Genomic DNA, 18,746 nt, shown 5'->3' on the forward strand with positions numbered 1-18,746 from the left:
GACAGCTACGTTGTGATACATGCACAGGAAGGAGGGCCCTGATTTCTGCAGTGTTCAGCACTTCACCAAGTGGGATTTTGCTAAAGCCGGGGTGGGGGGAGAGGCGGCTGAAATTGCACCTCCCTGCCCTTCCCAGGAGTGCACGTGCTGTCAGTTCTGCATGCAAGTGTGTGAAGGCTCTTCTGTGTCCTCAGGTGCCTGTCCCAACTCCCAAGCAGTATTTGACTCTGGCCGCTCAGCAGGTGGGGTAAACAGAAGCTTGCCGCAGCCAAACTAAATGGTGCTCGGGAGCTCAGGCTGGGAGTTTCCATGCTACGTTGAAATGCCACAGCCTGGCTTAGCGTCCTGACTTAGCACCTCCCCATTCGTGAGCAAGCTGCTGGCCGCCCTTCTTTATTCAGGGGGCTTTGGGATTTATACCTGTAAACAAGTCTGTGTGAAGCCGAGGGAAAGCTACAGGCACCCCAGGGTCACTCAGTCACCCCAAAGCTTTGCTACCAGTAGTATTTACTGAGAGTCTGGGTGCCCTTCTTCCTCCTCCCTGGGGAAGACTTGAACAGTCCTTTCAGGAAATGCCAGCTTGAGAGAGGTGCAGAAGTCATCCCCTGCGCCTCTGTAGGAGGGCCCAGAGCATCTGTCTTTCCCCAGGGTCTGAGTCACTATTGGTCCTATCACTGTCAAGTGCCTACATCCAGAATTCAAACAGGGAGTTTCTTCCTCTGCCCGCTCGTAAGAACAAGTAGCCTCAGAGGCACTAAAATTGAAAACTCCAAGCCATGTGGCCTTCACTGGACTGTTTGGATGGGAGGAGGCAGAAGCGTTCCCTGTTGCTCTCATTGCCTCCTGGTACGGATCTCCCGTTGCCGCCACCCTTGGGCTATCCATCATATTATTTGCCCTGCTACAGGGAACTCTTCAAGGGCGAGGACCAAGTCTCTCATCTCCATTGTTCCTCAGCACCTGGCACAGTGCCAGTCACCGTACTGGCTCTAAATAAGCATATAGATGAGTAAGTGAACCAAAGGAGGGTTATGGCAGGGAATGCCAGTAGGCCAAGGGTCAGAAACCTGGCATTTTCAAAAGTTGTTTCTCATTCATTTGAGCTTATGAACCTGAACTGTGTGGCGATCTGGGCCCTGCCTGAGTTAGCTTGCAGAGCAGCCTGTGTGACCAGGGAAGGTTTCTGACGGGTAATGGCTAGAGAGAAACACGCTATTCGGTTCTCTTTCCACTTTCCTTTGGAATAAATGGTAGTCTACCTGTGCCTTGGTTTCTCCCATTTGATATTCATGGGCCTCTGAGCAATCTGTCCCCTCTCTCTCCCACCTGGGGCTCCAAGGAGGGTGGCATGTTTGTAGGAGGGTTTCCCTTTGTTTTTCCAGGGCAGTTAGTCAATTGATACTTGGCCAGCTCTCATGGAAGTTACTCCTTCTGAACCTTAATGAAACCTCAGGGGCACTAGCTCAGCTAAAGCAAAACTATGTATAAGAAGTGCTTCTGTAGTTAGTGACAGGACTGTCCTCCCTGTTAGAAACCAGTGTGACCACTGAGTCGTCCCCTGCTCCTTCCAGACTCTAGAGCAGAGGCTCTAATCCTGGGCCTGCCCTTTAATCACCTGGATGTATTTTTAAAATATCAAAATCCTGTCCCTACCCCTAGAGATGCTGCTGTATTTGATCTAGAGTCAGAACGTTGGTATTTCTTAACAGCTCCTCGGTGCTGGCAGTATATACTTGGGACCGAGAACCACTGTCTCAGAGAGTCTTCACTAGTAGGGGCTGTAACAGCACTTGAACATTCTAGCCCCCCCACCACCAAGGAGGGTGGAAGAGAAGAGCATGTGTTTGCCTTTTCTGCACACCCCGTCGCCTTCCTTAGCTGGTTCTGAGACCCCGTTCCCAGGCTGTGCAATTGATGGCGCAGTGCTGCCGCGTGCCCCGCCCTCACCGCTCACACTCTCTCTCACTCGGCCCGCCGCTCTTAACCTTGGGCAGGTGACCAGAGCAGAGATAAATATCTGGGGACAGTGGTTCGATTTTGTTTCAGAGGGCATTAGTGAGGGAGAACAATCCAGAACTGGCTGTGCAATCGAAGATGAATATTTCCCTTAAGATTTTAGCTCAAAGAATGCTTGCCCACCGGCTCCCAAATATCACACCCCATCCTTCAGGAGCAGAAGAGTCTGCATTAGCAGTGAGAAGCAAGGCCAGACACGAGTTGAAATCCCAGACAGCTTCCTACCCTCCTTCCATATCTTGTCAGATATTTCAAGCTTTAAGGCCTCATTTGTGCTCTGCCTACTTGGCTGGCTGTTCTTGCACTTGAGCGGCTTGTTTGCCTGGACAGGTCCAAGCTGTCTGGGCCATCAGCAGCTGCACCTCCTCCCTCGCGCCTTCTGTCTGAGCCAACCTTGATTCACAGTAGTGCAGATGGCCCCAGCCTCATCCAGCGACGTCTGCCACTCCCATCCCTCTCCTGCCCCGCTTTCCCCTAGACGAAGGGGCTGGGCCACGCCTTGCCCGCAGGTCAACCTGGGGCTCAGCTGAAGACCACTCTTAGTTCGTGCTCTGGCATATTAGCCTAGGAAACATGACAACAACTTTACCTGAAGCACATAAGACAAGGGTGCGGCAGGGCCTGAGTTCACGTTGTGTAGAAAATACTTTTCAGCCTGCCTCAGAACTAATCTGTTTTTGCAAACATGCTTAGTTCCACCCACTCTGCTTCCTGAGTATTACTGGGAGCTGAGAGAGACGGAGGGGAGCGATGGTGCCAGATAGCACCTTTCCTTCTTTTCCTTCCCTTTCCTCCCTTAAATGTAGACTTGACAACCTCTTGGTGAGCCACCTCTCAGCTCTGCAGTCCAGTTCAAGGTGCTGAAAGGTGGTGCCCTGTGATACACCATTGTTATCAATCCGTTTCCTTCTCCTTGTCCCTCTCCAAGAGAGATGAAGTGATGGGGAACAAATGTGAGAGGGGTTGTGGGTGACCTTGTACAGAAGAACGCTGTGCTGAAGTAGCCCTGGGGCCTCACTCTGCCTTTCCCCACGGTAGCTCACTGCTGAGCCCGTGGGCAAGGCACAGGGTGTTCCATCTAGTAGGTTCTCTCTGAGAGAGACCCACACCCATACCCTCTAGCAACAGCCGGCAGCAGGGAGGGAGCACTACTCCACCTGTGTGGCTTGGGATGGGGCACACAAAGCAAATAAACCAGCTTATTTCCGTCATGTGTAAACCTAAGGGACCCCAGCAGCTTTGGAATGCCATTGGTTTAGCAGTACTAATATCCACATGATTCATCCTGAGGCTTACTTAGCTGTTACATTATTTCAAGGCTTTTTTTTTTTTCCTGTGGAGAAAACTGTCCCTATCCTAGGCTGCTTACACAGGAACATAAGCCCCCAAAGCCAACTGTTTTTATAGGGGAATATCAGACCTGAGATATATTATCCTCTGGGGTGTTTTCTTCAAGGTAAGGATGTTTTTAATCCTTAATAATGATAAAACATCTCTGCTGGCACCCAACAGCCAATAACATACTGACTAAAGAAAACAGAGGCTACTTAAAGAGGTATCTGCTTTTATCTCCATAGTTCCAGGCCAGGCTTTTGGTGAGTGCTCTCTGTCCTAGCGAACATTGGGGCCATGTGGGTGAAATGGGATCAGGGGGCCTTATTCCACTCCAAATGTCATGGCTACCTACAACCTAGAAATGGGGTCAGTTCTCTTCTGCCCCACTTGTCAGGTAAGGAAGAAAAGATCCTTTGGCATAGTCACTTACCCAGGAACCTTTTGTTTCTCTGATGCCACGTGATAGGTATCACCAAGCTGGTCAATTTCATGTTCTTCATGGCTTCCCTGTAGCATTATATGTTGTTCTAGCTTTCTGCTACCGTTGCTGCTTAACCTCCTAACCACAGGAAATCTACTCTTTTGGATCTCTTGTTGTCTACTATGACCACATCTTAGTGACAGGCCTGCTTTTGTTTTTGATCCACAAATTCTAGTCAGTTAACACTGCTGGACTGAGAATGACTCATGGGCACTCTCATGAGTCAGGTTCTCAAGTCCAGGTTCTTGAGTTGGGTCCCAAGGACCCAAATTGACAGTATTTGAAAGTAACCATCAGATTTGTAGCCAGAAACCTATGGCAGTTGCACCGCCACCCCATCCCCAATTATATGAACGAGAACGGCCCTGGAGTTGCCCAACTCCAGTCAGGGAGACAGCAGAGCTCCAGAGGGGGGTGCTGCCTTTCCTTCCTGCTGGGTCCCTCGTAACATAAGAGCAAGTTCAGAGGCTTGGAGACTGGGATAGGAAGCTTCTGCCCCCATCTTCTGCCCTCTGTACTCACTGTGGCACTGCCTGCCTGTAAACCTGCCACAGCTCCCAGACCTGCTCGTGCTGCCTCTGTCACCTGGGTGTCCGCTCGATGCCAGGATGCCCTGGACCTGAGAGGGTGCGTAAGGATGACTGCTAAGTGCTCAGGAAGATTTTTCCTGTTGTCTCAGTACAGGGCTACCTCTCAGCCTCCACGTGTAGCATTCACTAAAGTTTTAGACCTGAGAGATGGCTTTATTCTCCCAGGGGACAAATGGGGAAAAGACTCCACAGCGGACATTTCCGGGGTCTTAATCCCAAATGGAAAAACCCACTGCCACGCTCTTGGTGTCTCCTACTCTACGCAGCACACCTGATTGATTCCACCTCAGGCCATTTCACGGCGGCAGCACTACTCATGGGCAAAATCCTCACCCCCGTGGCAGTCTGTAAACTGGAGCAGTAAGGCCTCAACTTCCAGAACGGAAAGGAGATGGAATGACCTCGTGGGGGTGACAGGTACAGCACAGCCAGCATTTATTTGGGTTGTTGATTTCCACATACGAAATGGTTCTGGTTGCTGCTGGACTCCCTTGCCTCTGTGTGATGGCCGCGTTCCGTATCAACCGTGGCATTCGTGCGGGGACGGGGGAGAGAAAGCTTTGCTTTTGCTGGCACCTGAAAATGGTTCTCCAGGCAGCACGGAGTTGCCAATGGGGAACTGCTGAAGTGGCACTCCGGAGAATCACCAGGGAGACCCCTCTATCTCCTGCCAAGCCAACCAAACCCTGCCCGTGCAACACTCTGAATCACACCTCTCCGCAGCTTCGTTCCTCCTTCCCCAGCTCAGCACACTGCGCCGCCTTACGGGAAAGTCCTGGGTGTCAGCAAGAGAGGCATATGAGGAGAAATGAACCGATGCAGGAAGGGGGAGTGCCGCTCAGTCATCTTTTAAGTAGAAAGGAAAAGGTCATCAGAGCCGTACGGGGCCTGGGTTGGATTATCGTTGACTCTGCCTTGCCGCAGCAAAGGGGCCAGCACCGGGCACTGCCAGCCCCATCCAGCTGCTGACAGCCCAAGCACAAAGAAACGCATGCTCTGTGTACACAAATGGGTCTGCGTGTCAGCGTGAGCCCATTTTTAGCCCTTGCCCGGGAAGGGCGGCCCGTGACATAGTAATTTAATTAAATTTGCCTCCCTCCATGGCCCACATATTTGAAGAGGTTTGGGGGGAAATGAATCTGGCTGAGGAACATTACCCTGCCGCTCTGGCACTGCCCCAGAGCCCAGCCGCAGGACCATAAAGGGTCTCGCCATCCTGAATACGGCCCAGGGCATCTGTCTGCACCGCAGGCTCTCTGGCCGGGCTGCCTGCTGGCACATCTGGCAAGGCAGCCTCTGGAAGCACTCCGTCTCCATCACAGGGAAGCCACCGGGGGCAAAACAAGGGGACTCCCCACCCCCTACTCAAGACCTGCCGGCAGCAGCCTCAGCAAAAACTAGGGCCGCAGTATTAGCTTTCCCCACTGATTCAGTGTCTGAGAAGGGAGAGGGCAGAACGGGAGGGCACCACAGCCTGGGTAATGGCTGTCACCCCGATTTCCACGTCAGCCCACATCCTTGTACTTCTGCCCTGGAAATGATCCATATTTAGGGGCCGGAATTGATTCCAGTGAACTTCTCACCATGTTTCACATCTCAGATGCTCGTCAGTTTTTGTCCAAGGTGTCTGAGCTCAACCCACCCCCACAGTCCACACCCCAAGACCTCCCCCTGCTTTCCAACCAGCCAGGGCTTGTCTTGCATTGAGTCCATCACTCCTCTGGAGGCACCAAAGCTTTCACTTTCTCTTTTCCCTCTTGTCCAGAGTTCCCGCCCTTCTCTTATCAGTAACCTCTAACCTCTTACTCAGCCTTTCATATCCTAGGTCAGCAGTACCGTGCCTGCTGGAAAAGAGCATTCTTTCTCCTTCTCTTTCTCGCTCTCTACCAAGAGCACATCCTCCTGGCTGGCTAATCTCTCCTGCGTAATGATAGCAGCACCTCCGAGAGAAAGGGAATTTCTCTGGCACAGTTTGTCTCAACACCAGCAGAACACAGGCTGTTGCTTAGGAGTGGGAATCATTAGAGTCAGGCCATTATTGGAGGGGACCAGCCTCTAGGGGAGCTAGCAGAAATTACCACTCCTTAATAGACAAAAACTCATTTGCTTGAAGCCCCCGCCCTCCTCTTTATTTCTCTGCGTTCTCCACCTCCCTTCTCTTCCCAGCTTTGAAGTCAGAAAAGAGAGGTAACGCTATCCCATCCAAGATGGCAAATTTCTGCTAAATTAACTTGGTTAAAAGATCCTTGGTTGAAAGCGGCTGTTCTTTTAGAATGTTTCTACTGGGACTTGGCTTAAAACCATCACGAAGGAGACAGATTCTAATTAAATGTATGCGATAAAATTATAGCCAGGACCACTCCATTTCCCAACAGAGGATTTGTTGATATGGGGGAAGAGGAGACATTTAGTAGCCTCTTAGACTCTGTTTCAGGGAAGGCTCCGAGTCAACCTGGGCCGTCTAAGCTTTCCCCGCAAGGGTCCCCTCGCTTACACAGTACTGGGGAAGGCAAGCGACGTGGAAGCAGGACTCCAGACTTCTCTGCTTGTCAGTGGTCATCTTGACCTTGAACAGACCTCTAACATGATTTAGCTTCTGTATGCCTTCCCTGCACAGGGATACGAGTTCTTTACCTCACAGCTTTTTTTTGCTCTTGTGAGGGAAGGGGGAATGGCATAAGCAACAAATGTTCCTTTTAATGTATTACCCGTTTGGGCTGCCATCAGAACTCACATGCCTTGGAACATCTGTGGTTGAAGAGAAAGGAAAAGTTGCCTGATTCCTCAGCGCTAGCTGTTTGAATGAAGTCATGAGTGGTCACCATCTCAGAGCATTAAGCACAGATAAGGTACTGGTGTGAAAGGCCTTCCCCTTCTCTCCCTGGAAGCAAACTGTAAGGGATCGTACCAAATTGCAAACTCCAGGGGCGCTAATCACTTTGTGGTTTCTGTAAATGGCACCCGCCAGATTTGTCAGTCACCGTGGCGCTGTTGGTGTTCAGCAGTGCTGGGTTGAGAACCCAGACACCAGAGATCTGGTCTCTGCATCACCAGCTATGTGACACCTAGGAAAGTCCCCTGGACTTCATTTTCCTCATAAGTAAAATAAGGGGGTTCAGTTAGATTCTCTGAGTTAACTTGGAAATTCCCTTCCCGGTTTCCACATCTCTGAATTTTGAAGCTATAAACCATCACTCTGTCCTCAGTGTCTTGCCACCCCAAGGTTGGCCAGCCTTGATGACACCCCCGGGATGTGAAGGTGCCCTCAACGGACATGATACCACTGGTCAGAAGAGATGTGGACTTACAACAGGAATGTGGCATAGGGACTAAGGAAAGGGAAAGCTACCCTGCAGGCACAGCAGGCTGAGACAAGAAGAGTATGGAATAGGCCAGTTCCTTATTCTTCTTGTTTTCAGGCTTCTCTGTAGCTTCAGAGCCTTCTTCTGACACACATGCATAAGATACACCCAGTACGTGCAGTCACTTCCCTCATCAGAGTAACAAAATGAAATGCAAACATGCTTCAAGATATCTCAGCCTTGTCATGTGTCTCCAAGCCCCCTCCTCATTTCTAATTAAAAAATTAGAATTCCCTGATTCCTTTAGCAGTCTCTTCCTTGGCCCTCCCTCCTTTCTTATTCCAGACTCTCCCACTCCATCCCCTTAAAGAGATGAATTGGAAGAATATGCTGTCATGTCAGAAGGAAGCCATTGTCAAGTCTCACAGCAGAGCTAATAGGATAAAGTATTATCCGACTTCCCTTAAGTCCAGAAATTAAGTCTTCTTGCAATGGTAATAGATTATAACTTGTAACCACTGCAGCTGGTAGGCTGCAGGAACAGGCTGTGTATATCTGAGGCCTCAGCTCCATTTCTGGGCCTGTGCTGGGCCTTTTGTGAGGGACACACTGAGCATTCCTGCAAACACTGCTGCCCTATCCGTGCAAGGAACTGCCTCTGCGGAGAGCTGTCTGTAACTCATTCAGTTCACCTACAGGGCGGAATCTGAGTGGGAGAAGCTGCCTGAATGGTCTTAATGAACCTGGATGAGTAGATAGGAGAAGGGAAGGAGCCAGACCCTTGAAGACTCTAGGAAGAAGTAGCCGGAGGCCAAGAAACCAAACTTTGCATAGGGAACAGTTAGTGTGTGGAAGCTCTTCTCAGTCATCCGTGCTGACTCATTGAGCAGGTCGAGTGATTTAATCTAGTGACTACATCAGCACCAGTGCAGACATGGGGAAACCAGAGGTGAGACCTTAAAGGAACTTTCAGACACTATAGATGAAGGAGTTGCCTTGGAAGAGAAAACGCATGAGGACTGTCGGAAGAAAGAGCCATCAATCTTCTAGAGTGGAACGATCTTGCAAAGATGGCCTAGGTCCTATGATGGCAGATGACTGTACTCAGATGGGGATTATAGAGGGAAACACCCTGATATAAGAGTTATTGGGGCACGTGGGTGGCTCAGATGGTTGAGTGTCTGACTTCGGCTCAGGTCATGATCTCACAGTTGGTGAGTTCAAGCCCTGTGTCAGGCTCTGTGCTGACAGCTCAGAGCCTGGAGCCTGGTTCGGATTCTGTGTCTCATTCCCTCTCTGCCCTTCCCCCACTCACACTCTGTCTCTCTCTCTCTCTCAAAAATAAATAAACATGGAACAAATGTTACTGGAGGGTGCTACTTATTAGTGGGGTTATAAGGAGGTGAGTGAGTATTAAAGAAACTAGTGGACCAAGGACTGTTCCTTTGGCATTTGGTAATAAAATCTCTAGTAATTGTTCTAGTATTGTTCCTAGGTGCACAGAATGAATGACCATGAAAGGCTAACTACTACTCTGCTCCATCTAGTCCCCACACCTGGCAATAGAGCAGCCTTTCCTCTCCATGCTTCCCTACTGGAGGGTCGGAAATCTTGATGGGGTAAGTTAGGGAAGACACCATCATCTCAAATGCTAACACTGTTTGACAGGAGAGCTTCTCCCAGAGATGGCCCCCATAGGCCTCAGCCTAATCTCTCTGACTCACTGCCAGGGTCCATGTCCTCATTTTTATGGAAAAACACAATTTATGTAATACCCTCCCTCTGGAGTAATACTCTTTTCGTAGATCCGCAGTGACTTGCACCCACTTCTCTCTCCCTGTCTTTGCCCTCATAGAAATGAGGAACCAGGTTCAGTGCAGACCCCTGAGTGAGCCGGTCAGGGTCCAGATTGGGTTACGGTCCTAAGGACTGGGCTGTTTCCCCCTGGCAGTTGGCCAGCCTGCAGGATAGAGAACAGGACTGTTGTGGGTGGTTTGGCCCAAGTACTGACAGCAGAGCTGGCATGTACCGGAGCACAAAACCTGTGATCGTCCGAAAATCGAATTCTAGCCACTCATTAGGAAATCAGAATGCTTTCTCTCTTAGACTTCTCTTGGAAAGTTGATCTCCCTGCTTTTCTTCTCCTCTGTCCCATGCCACGGATATCGGACTGGTCCTCCCCCATCCAGGGTCCAGCCAGCCTCTTGCTTGCTAGGACAGCGGAATCTCCCTGGCTTTCCTCCTTAACTGCATTGCAGACCCTTAGCCTGTCTATCTGCCATATAGCTCCATTCTGCTCTCACTTGCTCAAATTCTGGTCTTCTTTTCTGCCCTTTAATTCTGCTTTGAAGCCCCAGTAGCTCCTCTCTGTCCTGCCTTCTCCCTCCAGGTGCCTCAGCCCTCCCCTGCCCTACCCTTGGTAAGGCACCCTGACAGAAAAACAGGGATAGGTGGAAAAGCCTCCAGGAAGCTTATCCTCTTAGGAAAGGAACAAGGTTTCTTAGGTAAAGGATTCCTGGCCCAGCCCTCAGCTTGTGCATCACCACCAACAGCAGCACCTTTCCTTTCTTCTGGCTTAGCGCAAGGAAAGGTAATCTCTTCCGGGACGGAAACGGCACCTTGGGCCAGCTGGAGAGCTGGATTAGGGAACAGAGCACAAGGCACTGGTTTCCTGGAGGGAAAAGTACAACCCCTCTTTCCCTCTGGGCCTGGCCTTGGTTACATGGTACTGTCCCCCTGTCCCCAACTTCTGAGTAAGCATCGTTCCTCTCTGGAATAGCTCAATAATGTTCTCTCTGGGCACAGATGAGGTTCTAGAATCGAGGTGGTAGTGACTGGGGGCTGGTCAGTTGGTCCTTATGTTTGTCATCAGATAACTACCAACAATACAGCGTTACTACGTGATGCCAGTCACCACTCTTAAGTATGACTTTATACATATAATTTCAGTTTTCACAACAACCTGTGAAGCCGTGAGATCGTAAATACTAATATGTCCATTTTACATATGAATAAACTGAGTATTTATCCAAAGTCACACAGGTAGTAAGCGATGGAGCTGAGATTCAACCCAGGAAGACCAGATCCAAAGTCTGTACTTGTAAGCACTATGCTATATTGCTTTATAGATATGTAAATCTCACTGATGTGGTTCCTGAAGCATTTGTCACTGCTTCAAGAAGCAATTTGCTTCATTTGAAATTTAACGCAAAGATGAAAACAACCTTAATTCACTGCCCAAACCCTTCTCACCCCTTCAGGGGTAAAGGGTGTTTTCTGAATGCATGAAGACCAGGAGAGGTGCTTTTGAGCCAAAAACTGCCTTGCGGTTTAGCTGAGGCAGGATTTAGAAATGGCGTGAACAGTGCCCGCATTAGCCGATGGCATGGAGTGCTGAGCGCCAGCAGAGGAGATAAAATCAGACATATGTTTGGATATAAATGTTCTCTCTCTCTTCTTCTTCTTCTTCTCTAATTTTAATCCCCTGCTGCTTTGTTGCAGTAAAATGTTAGGGCCTTAATTGTGGGCTCTTGCCCCCTGAGGTAGTAGTCTGGGCTGTGTAAGGCCCCCCTTAGCCCTGTCCTAGTCTCTGTCCATCTCCACAGAAGGAAGCCAGAACTCTCCACTGTCAATGGCCATGGACTCTGGACCTCTTCCCCACCAATAACAGGAATTGTTTTGCCAGGGACTCTTTACTACATTGTTCTACCCAGCACCCAGCAAGTTCTTGGCCTCAATACATGTTAAACAGCCCTGATAAAGCCAGTGTCTCTAGACCTTAGAAACTGTCCTGTCTACTCTCCCTTCTTTGATAATAAGATGCAGTAGAACACCGAAGAGCGTTAAAAGGCCTGGAGCAGATTATGGGAGTGGCAGCCACAGCATGGCACTTACAGAGCTGGGGCTGGGGTAGGTACAGTGGAGGAGAGACGTTAAGGACCCCACCCCCCCCCCCCCCCCCCCCCCCCCCCCAGCCCCATTGTTGAGCCAAATAAGCAGAAACCATTCCACTGTGGAGAACTTGCTCTGGTAGGTGCTTTAAGACCTCTGTCAATCCTCAACTCTGCAGAGCTTCCAAGGCTGAGGATGGGAGAAGGCCAAGCTACCTTTCCCTTTGTGAACACCCTGCCTGGTCTAACGTCACCCTTTCTCCAGCAGCCGTCTGCCACTGAACCTCCGAATCGGAAGCTGTTATGTACAGTCCTGAGGATCTAACCCCTTAGTGAGCACACGTGGCCCTTTGGCCAGCTCTGGGGCCCCCTGTGGTCAGAATTCTGGTCAGACCTTGGGGGGCAGTACAGCCAGTTCTGAAGGAGATTGAGCACCCCAAAAAGGAGAAGAGAACACAGCGATATCTGGAGGAAGGTCCCATTTTTACTGCACGGTGGCGGGGAAAGAAATAGGTTCTTGATAGCCCAGAAGAGCCTGAGTGAGGAAGGCACATTTGACTTGGGAGTCCAGAGATCTTGGTTTCAGTGCCACCTCTTCCACTGACTAGCAGTGTGACCTTGGAGAGATCTTTCAGTTTCTCTGGTGCTGTTTCCTTGACCATAAAATGTAAAAGGATTAGACTAAATGATCTTTCATGGCCCTTAGAAAATTCTTTAACTCCATATAATCAGCAGCAGTCTTTCCCTCTAATGTGTTGCTACAAACTACTCCCCTGAAGAACTACCAACCCATGTCCCATAGCTTGGCCGTCAGGCCTGAGGATGAGTCACCAACACAGCATGAAAGCCTGCACTTTCGGTGCTCATGGGACTCCTCTCTGAAAAGCTGTCCCAGGTGCCTGCTACAAAGGAGGCAATACCCACCATTACGGCAATGGAGGTTTGCTGCTGTAAAAGCTGAAACGGTGCCCAGCTCAAAGAGTGGGCCCAGAGCAGAAAGGAACTACCCTTGCAGCCCTAAGGACACTTAAACCCAAGAACCAGATCTCAGTCTCCCCCACCTCCTTTCAGGTTTCTTCTGGAAAGCGCTTCTCCCTCAGATCCCAAGATGGCAACACACTCAGCCCCCAGGACAATGTTTGTTCTTAGGACTCTTCCCCAGGAATGTTTTAGGACCATTTCTGTACCCCTCCCCTCAGACCTCTGGTTCAGCCACAGACCCTTCATCATTCCAGAGCGACTGTACAATCCCTAACTATCCAAATAGCTGCCAAAAAAGGTTAGGAAACCTGGGCCCACATCCTCTGTTTCTGAAGCAGCCACTTTGTCCACAGTTGCCAATGAATGTGTACCCAGGAAGCTGTTCTGAACAGCCTGAGTTGTCTTGTGGTGCTGGGAAAGGGATAATTTCTTGCTTTTTCAGCTGGTCCTGGCCAAGTCCCACCCTTTACTCTGCTGCAGTTTTCTCGTGTTATCGGGGGTAGTAGCTACGGCGGTAAAAGGAGAGCCAGAGGGAACGTGTATTTGGAGCCTGGAAATGTGAGTGACAGTTTCTCAAGGTGTGCCATGCATGCACGCATGCTACCACAAACACTGAGACCCAGAAAGGACACATATCTACCCAGGGGATTAAGAATTGGCCCTTTTCTTAGCCAACTGCTGCAAAGTGCTGCCTGCCTCTCTCCCTGTTCAGTGCCAGGGAGATCACACCCACTCAGTCCCGATTCCCTGCATTAGTATAAAAATGCTGAGGAGACGCAGGTTCCCGGTTCATGCAGCCTCCCTGGACGTCAGTACTCGGTAAGCATCAGGAGACAGACACCCACCACCACCGAGACATGTTTGACTATTCAGCACCCAGAGAACAGAAGGAACGCTGCCTGTGGGAAGTTTAAGCCAAACAGCATTATTGCAGACCTCTTAAATCCAGGTCCCCCAGGGTCTCTGGGTAGATAGAGCTGGTGCTGCCTGACCAGCAGCTTCTGCTGAGGTGGCACTTAACTTCTGGCCTGGTCCCAGGAGCTGAGGCTGACCCATTTCCCCTGCTTTTCCAGGGCATCAGGAATTTGGTTCTACCCCCAACAAAGCCAGGGACTAACACACTTAGCTTTTGGAAGGTGCACTAGAATTGGGGTGCTTTTTATTTAAGCTAAGGAAAGACTGTTGACAGCTTTAGCATTTTCCCATACTTGAAAGAAATTTAACATTGTCTTCCCCTCCCACCTTACGTCTCCCCTCCCTTTGCCTTTTTTTCTTTAAATAGAAATGACTTGGTTAATGCTTATAAGGATCTATAGGACCTTATTCAATTTAACCCTTTGGGGACATTGGATTAAAAATTGAACAATATTTATTAAAATACAAAAATACACTTTTCTCACATTACAATCAGTGTTCTTTTGTTGGCATTCCCCCCCACCCACCCATCCCACCCCTTTCAAATCTGAACCCTTTATTTCTTTTTAAAGCTAAAATAATAAATGAAAGAAGTTACAGCATTAAATGGACCAGAATAACAGAGATCTCTGCCTTCCCCGCCCACGCCCACCCTTTCTCCTCCACCTCCTCCTGAGGTCGGCCTGGGAGAGGGAAGCCTTCCCCCCACTGTGCCACGTTCCACAGGACTCCTTGCAGAACTCACTTCTTGTGTGCATGTATATCACTTTTGTTTTAACTGTGGATTCACATCTTTTTTGTGAACCATCCTGTTTAGTAAAGGCTTCATTGTACTTGAAATGAGCCTGTGCCCTTTTTCTCTCTCCACTCATGTTCTGCCCCCACCCCATCACCACAACCAGTTGACATCAGCTGTAATAATCCCTAATGAATCAGCATTTAGAATAGTCACCAAATCACAAGCATGAGAAAAGCTTCCACTCCCCCAAGCTCCCCAATCCCAGCCTCTCCTCCTTCTCCACCTTAAAACAAACAAAACCTTTATAAAAAATCATAAAATGCCATCATTGTCTACAATCATTTGTCAGATACCGGGAACAACAGGTGGACATGGCACCATGCTAATTTATGGCCTCCTGTGAATACATTCTCTCTGCTTCTGCTCTCCCTTCCCACCCCCCCTCTGTGGCCGCACCCCCTTGGGGGGGGGCCTCCTCCCCCTCAAGGGAAACCCTGAATAGACACATGCCCTGCAGAGAGTGGGTTAAACCCATCTGCAGGAATCTGGTGCAATGTGAAAGCATTTGACTGAGAGCTACGCCAGCCCCCTTCCTTCTCTGCTCCTTCCCGAGGCGCGCTGTCAGGCGGGGCACGCGCGTGTCCCGGTGCACAAACCAAGGAGCCTTGTGCACATGGACAGACGGAAAGACCGAGCCCCTTTAAGGAGTCATTTAAATTTTGGTGGTTTTCCTGTTTAAAATACATTTACAGATCTATCTTCCCCTTGGCCTCTGAAGAAAAAAAAAAAATTATTGCCTCTCAACACTTCAGCACAGTACAAATTCTCGGTGCTTTTTTTTGTATCTCTTTTTAAAATAAATTTGCAAAGACAGCTCTCAGCTTAAGAAAGGTGTCTATAGAAATGGGTATTCCTGTATGCTGTGAAGCATCTTCTAAAAAATGACAGTCTACCCCCACCCCCACCCCACCCCTCAGCAGCCCACACCCTACCTCTTTAGGGATATTTGTTGTTGTTTTAGTTTATCTTAGGAGTTTCAGCCTGGTATCAGAAATCCCTTCTGGCATCATAGCAAGTTGACTTGTGGCTTCTACCCCACAACGTTCCCAAGAACCCCACTCCCCCCTTTAAATAGAACTTACAAGTTAGAAAATAGTTTTGTTTTGAATTTTTGTTTTTAAATTTTAATATAATCTGTTTCTTTTACCAGCCCGTAGATTTAATATAGAAGCATATACAAGAAAAAGTCTCTCCCCACTCTGTACAAAAGTTGCTGTCTTGTGTGTGTGTGTGTGTGTGTGTGTGTGTGTGTGTGCATTCTATTGCATTTTGTAAGTTTTTGGGGGGAGGGGAGTCATATTTGAGTTTCCTGTACCTTGTCCTTGGTATGGGTCTGAATTATATAAGGTTCAGAGATTGTGGTGACTGCGGGGTGCAGAGAGTTCCCCAGGCTGTTTTCTGTCCAGTGGGCCCCATGTGCTGGTTTGTAGGTGTTGTAGTTAATATGGTCATGAATTGTGGGCAGCACTACTGCCCCCTCACCTGATACACCGGACGGAGCTGCTGTTGCTGCCGCAGACGCCGCCGCTGGGATGTCTTCGTCCACCTGGATGATCTCAACTGTCCGGGCGGCTGTGACTGTACTCCTCTGCTGGTGCCGCTTACGAAGTTTGTAGAAGACAATCAACATGGCGGCAGCTAGCAGAGTCACTGCCACAAAGCAGCCAATGATGATCTTGGTGGTCTTCATGACTTCATCCAGGCTGGTCTGCATCTTATCATTGGTGTCTGTCGCGGGTACCTGCTTGGGCACACGGGTGGTCTGAATGAGCACCGTGGTGGAGGTGGTATATGCCGGCTGATAACCAGTGGACGTCGTAGGAACAGGCTTGTACTTGCGCGTCGTATCCTCAGGTGAGATCTCAGTGGTCTCCACTGTGACTGTGGTGAAGAAGCTGTAGTTGGAGGTGTTGAGCTCGGCCGTGCTCACGTTGAGGTAGGCCGAGGCGTTGGAGTTGCCTGCCACGTTGGTCACCATGCAAGTGTATACCCCGGTGTCTGAGAGCAGCACGTGGGAAAAGTTCAAGGTGCCGTCGTTGAGGACAGAGATCCTCGGGTGGCGGGAGGCGTGGCTGAGCACTGTCCCATTGGGCAGCAGCCACTTCACGGAGGACATCGGGGGAGTCCGACACTTAAGTTCCGCCATCCGACCCTCGGAGATGTTGAGATCCCGAGGGGCATCCATGATGAAGGGGGCAGAGCACTGGAAGGAGGCCTGGTCCACCTCCACCAGGTAGCGGCCACGCATGTGCAGGGGAGCATGACAGCGGCCGCAGCAGGTAGAATTGGTGGGTATGTACTCCCGAAGCCACCAGGCTAGCCACAGAATGTCACAATCGCAGTTCCAAGGATTGTGGTGTAGGTGCAACTCCACAAGGTACCTCAGTGGGGTGAAGAGGTCATGGGGCAAAGAAGAGAGGTTATTGTGGGCCAGGTTGAGTTCCACAAGTGAGGCCAGCCCATCAAAAGCGTTCCGCTCAATCAGGCTGACCTGTGAGTTCATGACCCATAGCTTCTTGAGGGAGCTGAGGCCGTGGAAGGAGCCAGGCCTGATCTCAGGGAAGTGGTTCCCTGACATCTCCAGCTCCTCCAGCCCCACCAGGGGGGTCAGATTGGGCATATCTTTAATGTTGCACATGCCCAGGTTCAGGTACTTGAGGTTGAACAGTCCCTCAAAAGCGCCCTCAGAGATGTACTCCAGCTTCTTGAGCTCCCCCAAGTCCAAGCGCATGAGGGAGGGCACCCGGTTGAAGGCGTAAGAGGGGATGCTTTCTATGGGGTTGTTGCGAAGCCAGAGCTCCCGCAGCTTGGACAGGTACTCAAAGGCCCCACTGGGGATGACTGTCAGCCAGTTGTCAAACAGCTCCAGGGTGTTGAGGCTGGCCAGGCCGTTGAAGGCCCCCACCTCGATCTGCCGGATGGAGTTCCTGCCCAGCTGCAGGACCTCCAGGTGGTGGAGGTGGCGAAAGGTGTCGGCCTGGATCATCTGGATATTGTTTTCCATGAGGTTGAGGTACCGGGTGTTGGAGGGAATACCCTGAGGGACCTCGGAGAGGCCCCGACGGGTGCACACCACCTTGCTGAACTGGTTACTGCACGAGCAAACGGATGGGCAGTTCTGGGGCCCGGCGGAGGCGGCAGCGGCGATGGCTGCACACAGAATGCACACTTGCGCCGTGAGGTAGACGACGGGGAGCAGGACGGCATTCCAGGTGTGGTGCACAGTTACCTGCCACAAGAGCTTCATGGTGTGGCACGTTCATAATTCACCATCGCCTGGGATTTTGGCTCGGAAAGGAGAACCAGCCCTACCCCGGCTTAAATGAGCTAGGAGCTCCTCTTTCCATCTGGAGAAGGAGGTGGGGAGGGGGCGATTAGAGAGACGGAGCGGACCGGCGGAATAAAAGCATGCCCAACTAAAGCGTGGCCCCTGTCTCCAGCCCCCCTCAAGGCAAGCCCTCGGAAAGCCGAGACTTTCTCTCCCCCGCGGCAACCATCCCCACCCAGTGAGTCGCTGTCACCTACCTCGGAAGGAAGGAATTGGCGTGGTGTCCTTAAGCGTTCTCCACGGGAGCCGGCCACGTCGTTGCCATTCTTACTTCTTAGTTTTAATTAACAAAACGGGGGGAGGGGGGGAGTGGAGGGGGCGGGGAGGGCGGAGGGGAGGGGAGGGGAGGGGAGGGGTGGGGGAGACAAAATGGCTTCTAGTAAATCCGGAGCAGGCTACGGCGAAGCAGCGGAGTTGAGGCGCGCCGGGGAGAGCCGAGGCCCGGCGGGCTATGCAGGTGCATGCCCCCCCCTCAGCGCGAGGAGCGGCGCCACCAGCGCTTCCCTGCTTTGTCCTTGGACCCTGGCACCGGCTCGCACCAGCCACGGGGGAAGCCGCTTCATCGCCGGAGCGTGCCTCCGGCGCCCCCAGCCCGCTCCCGCGGCTGCCACCCGGCGGGGGTGAGGGGGCGCCCCGAAGCCTCCCAGGCCGCGTTCGCTCGCTCGCTCGCTCGCTGCTGCGCTGCCCCCTCTCCTTGTGTCGGCGGTTCCGGCCGGAGGCAGCTGATGCAGTCGTTCGCCCGCGGGGCTGCGAGAGTTAAGAGGAGGTGTTCGCGGCTCCTTCGCCCTCCCCAGACACACACCCCCTTCTTTGCTCGCCTCTTCTCTCAAGGGTTAAAAAGACCAAAACTGGGCTTAGTTTCCCAGCCCGCCGTCTGCTGGCGCGAGGAGCAGCAGTCCGTCCAGCCCCCTGAGGGTCAGCGGCGTGGAGGCAGCGCCGGGACCAGGTCCGCCGGCCGGAGAAGCGCGCGGCGGCCGGGTCGCGCCCGCACCGCAGGCCCCTTCAGGGAGTCCGGGGGCGGGCGCGGGTCCGGCGGCGGCGGCGGCGGCCGCAGCCCCCGGTGGCGCGCAACCGCCCGCCGTCCCTCACGGGGCTGGACGGACTGCTTG

The 18,746-nt window shown here is 51.4% G+C and overlaps 2 protein-coding genes across 3 annotated transcripts in view; one reads left to right on the forward strand and one right to left on the reverse strand.

The window, feature by feature from the left end:
* The window catches only part of SND1 (staphylococcal nuclease and tudor domain containing 1), a 423,895-nt gene that overhangs the window by 346,209 nt on the left and 58,940 nt on the right, over positions 1 to 18,746 (forward strand). The window lies entirely within an intron of this gene.
* Positions 13,564 to 17,920, reverse strand: LRRC4 (leucine rich repeat containing 4). The gene is made up of 2 exons (XM_049642991.1): positions 17,835 to 17,920; positions 13,564 to 17,656 (listed from the first exon to the last, which is right to left on the reverse strand). Exon 2 carries the CDS (start codon positions 17,554 to 17,556, stop codon positions 15,604 to 15,606), a length of 1,953 nt encoding a protein of 650 aa, XP_049498948.1. The 5' UTR covers positions 17,557 to 17,656; positions 17,835 to 17,920; the 3' UTR covers positions 13,564 to 15,603.

Source organism: Panthera uncia, chromosome A2 (assembly GCF_023721935.1).
Source record: "Panthera uncia isolate 11264 chromosome A2, Puncia_PCG_1.0, whole genome shotgun sequence".
Taxonomy (NCBI): domain Eukaryota; kingdom Metazoa; phylum Chordata; class Mammalia; order Carnivora; family Felidae; genus Panthera; species Panthera uncia.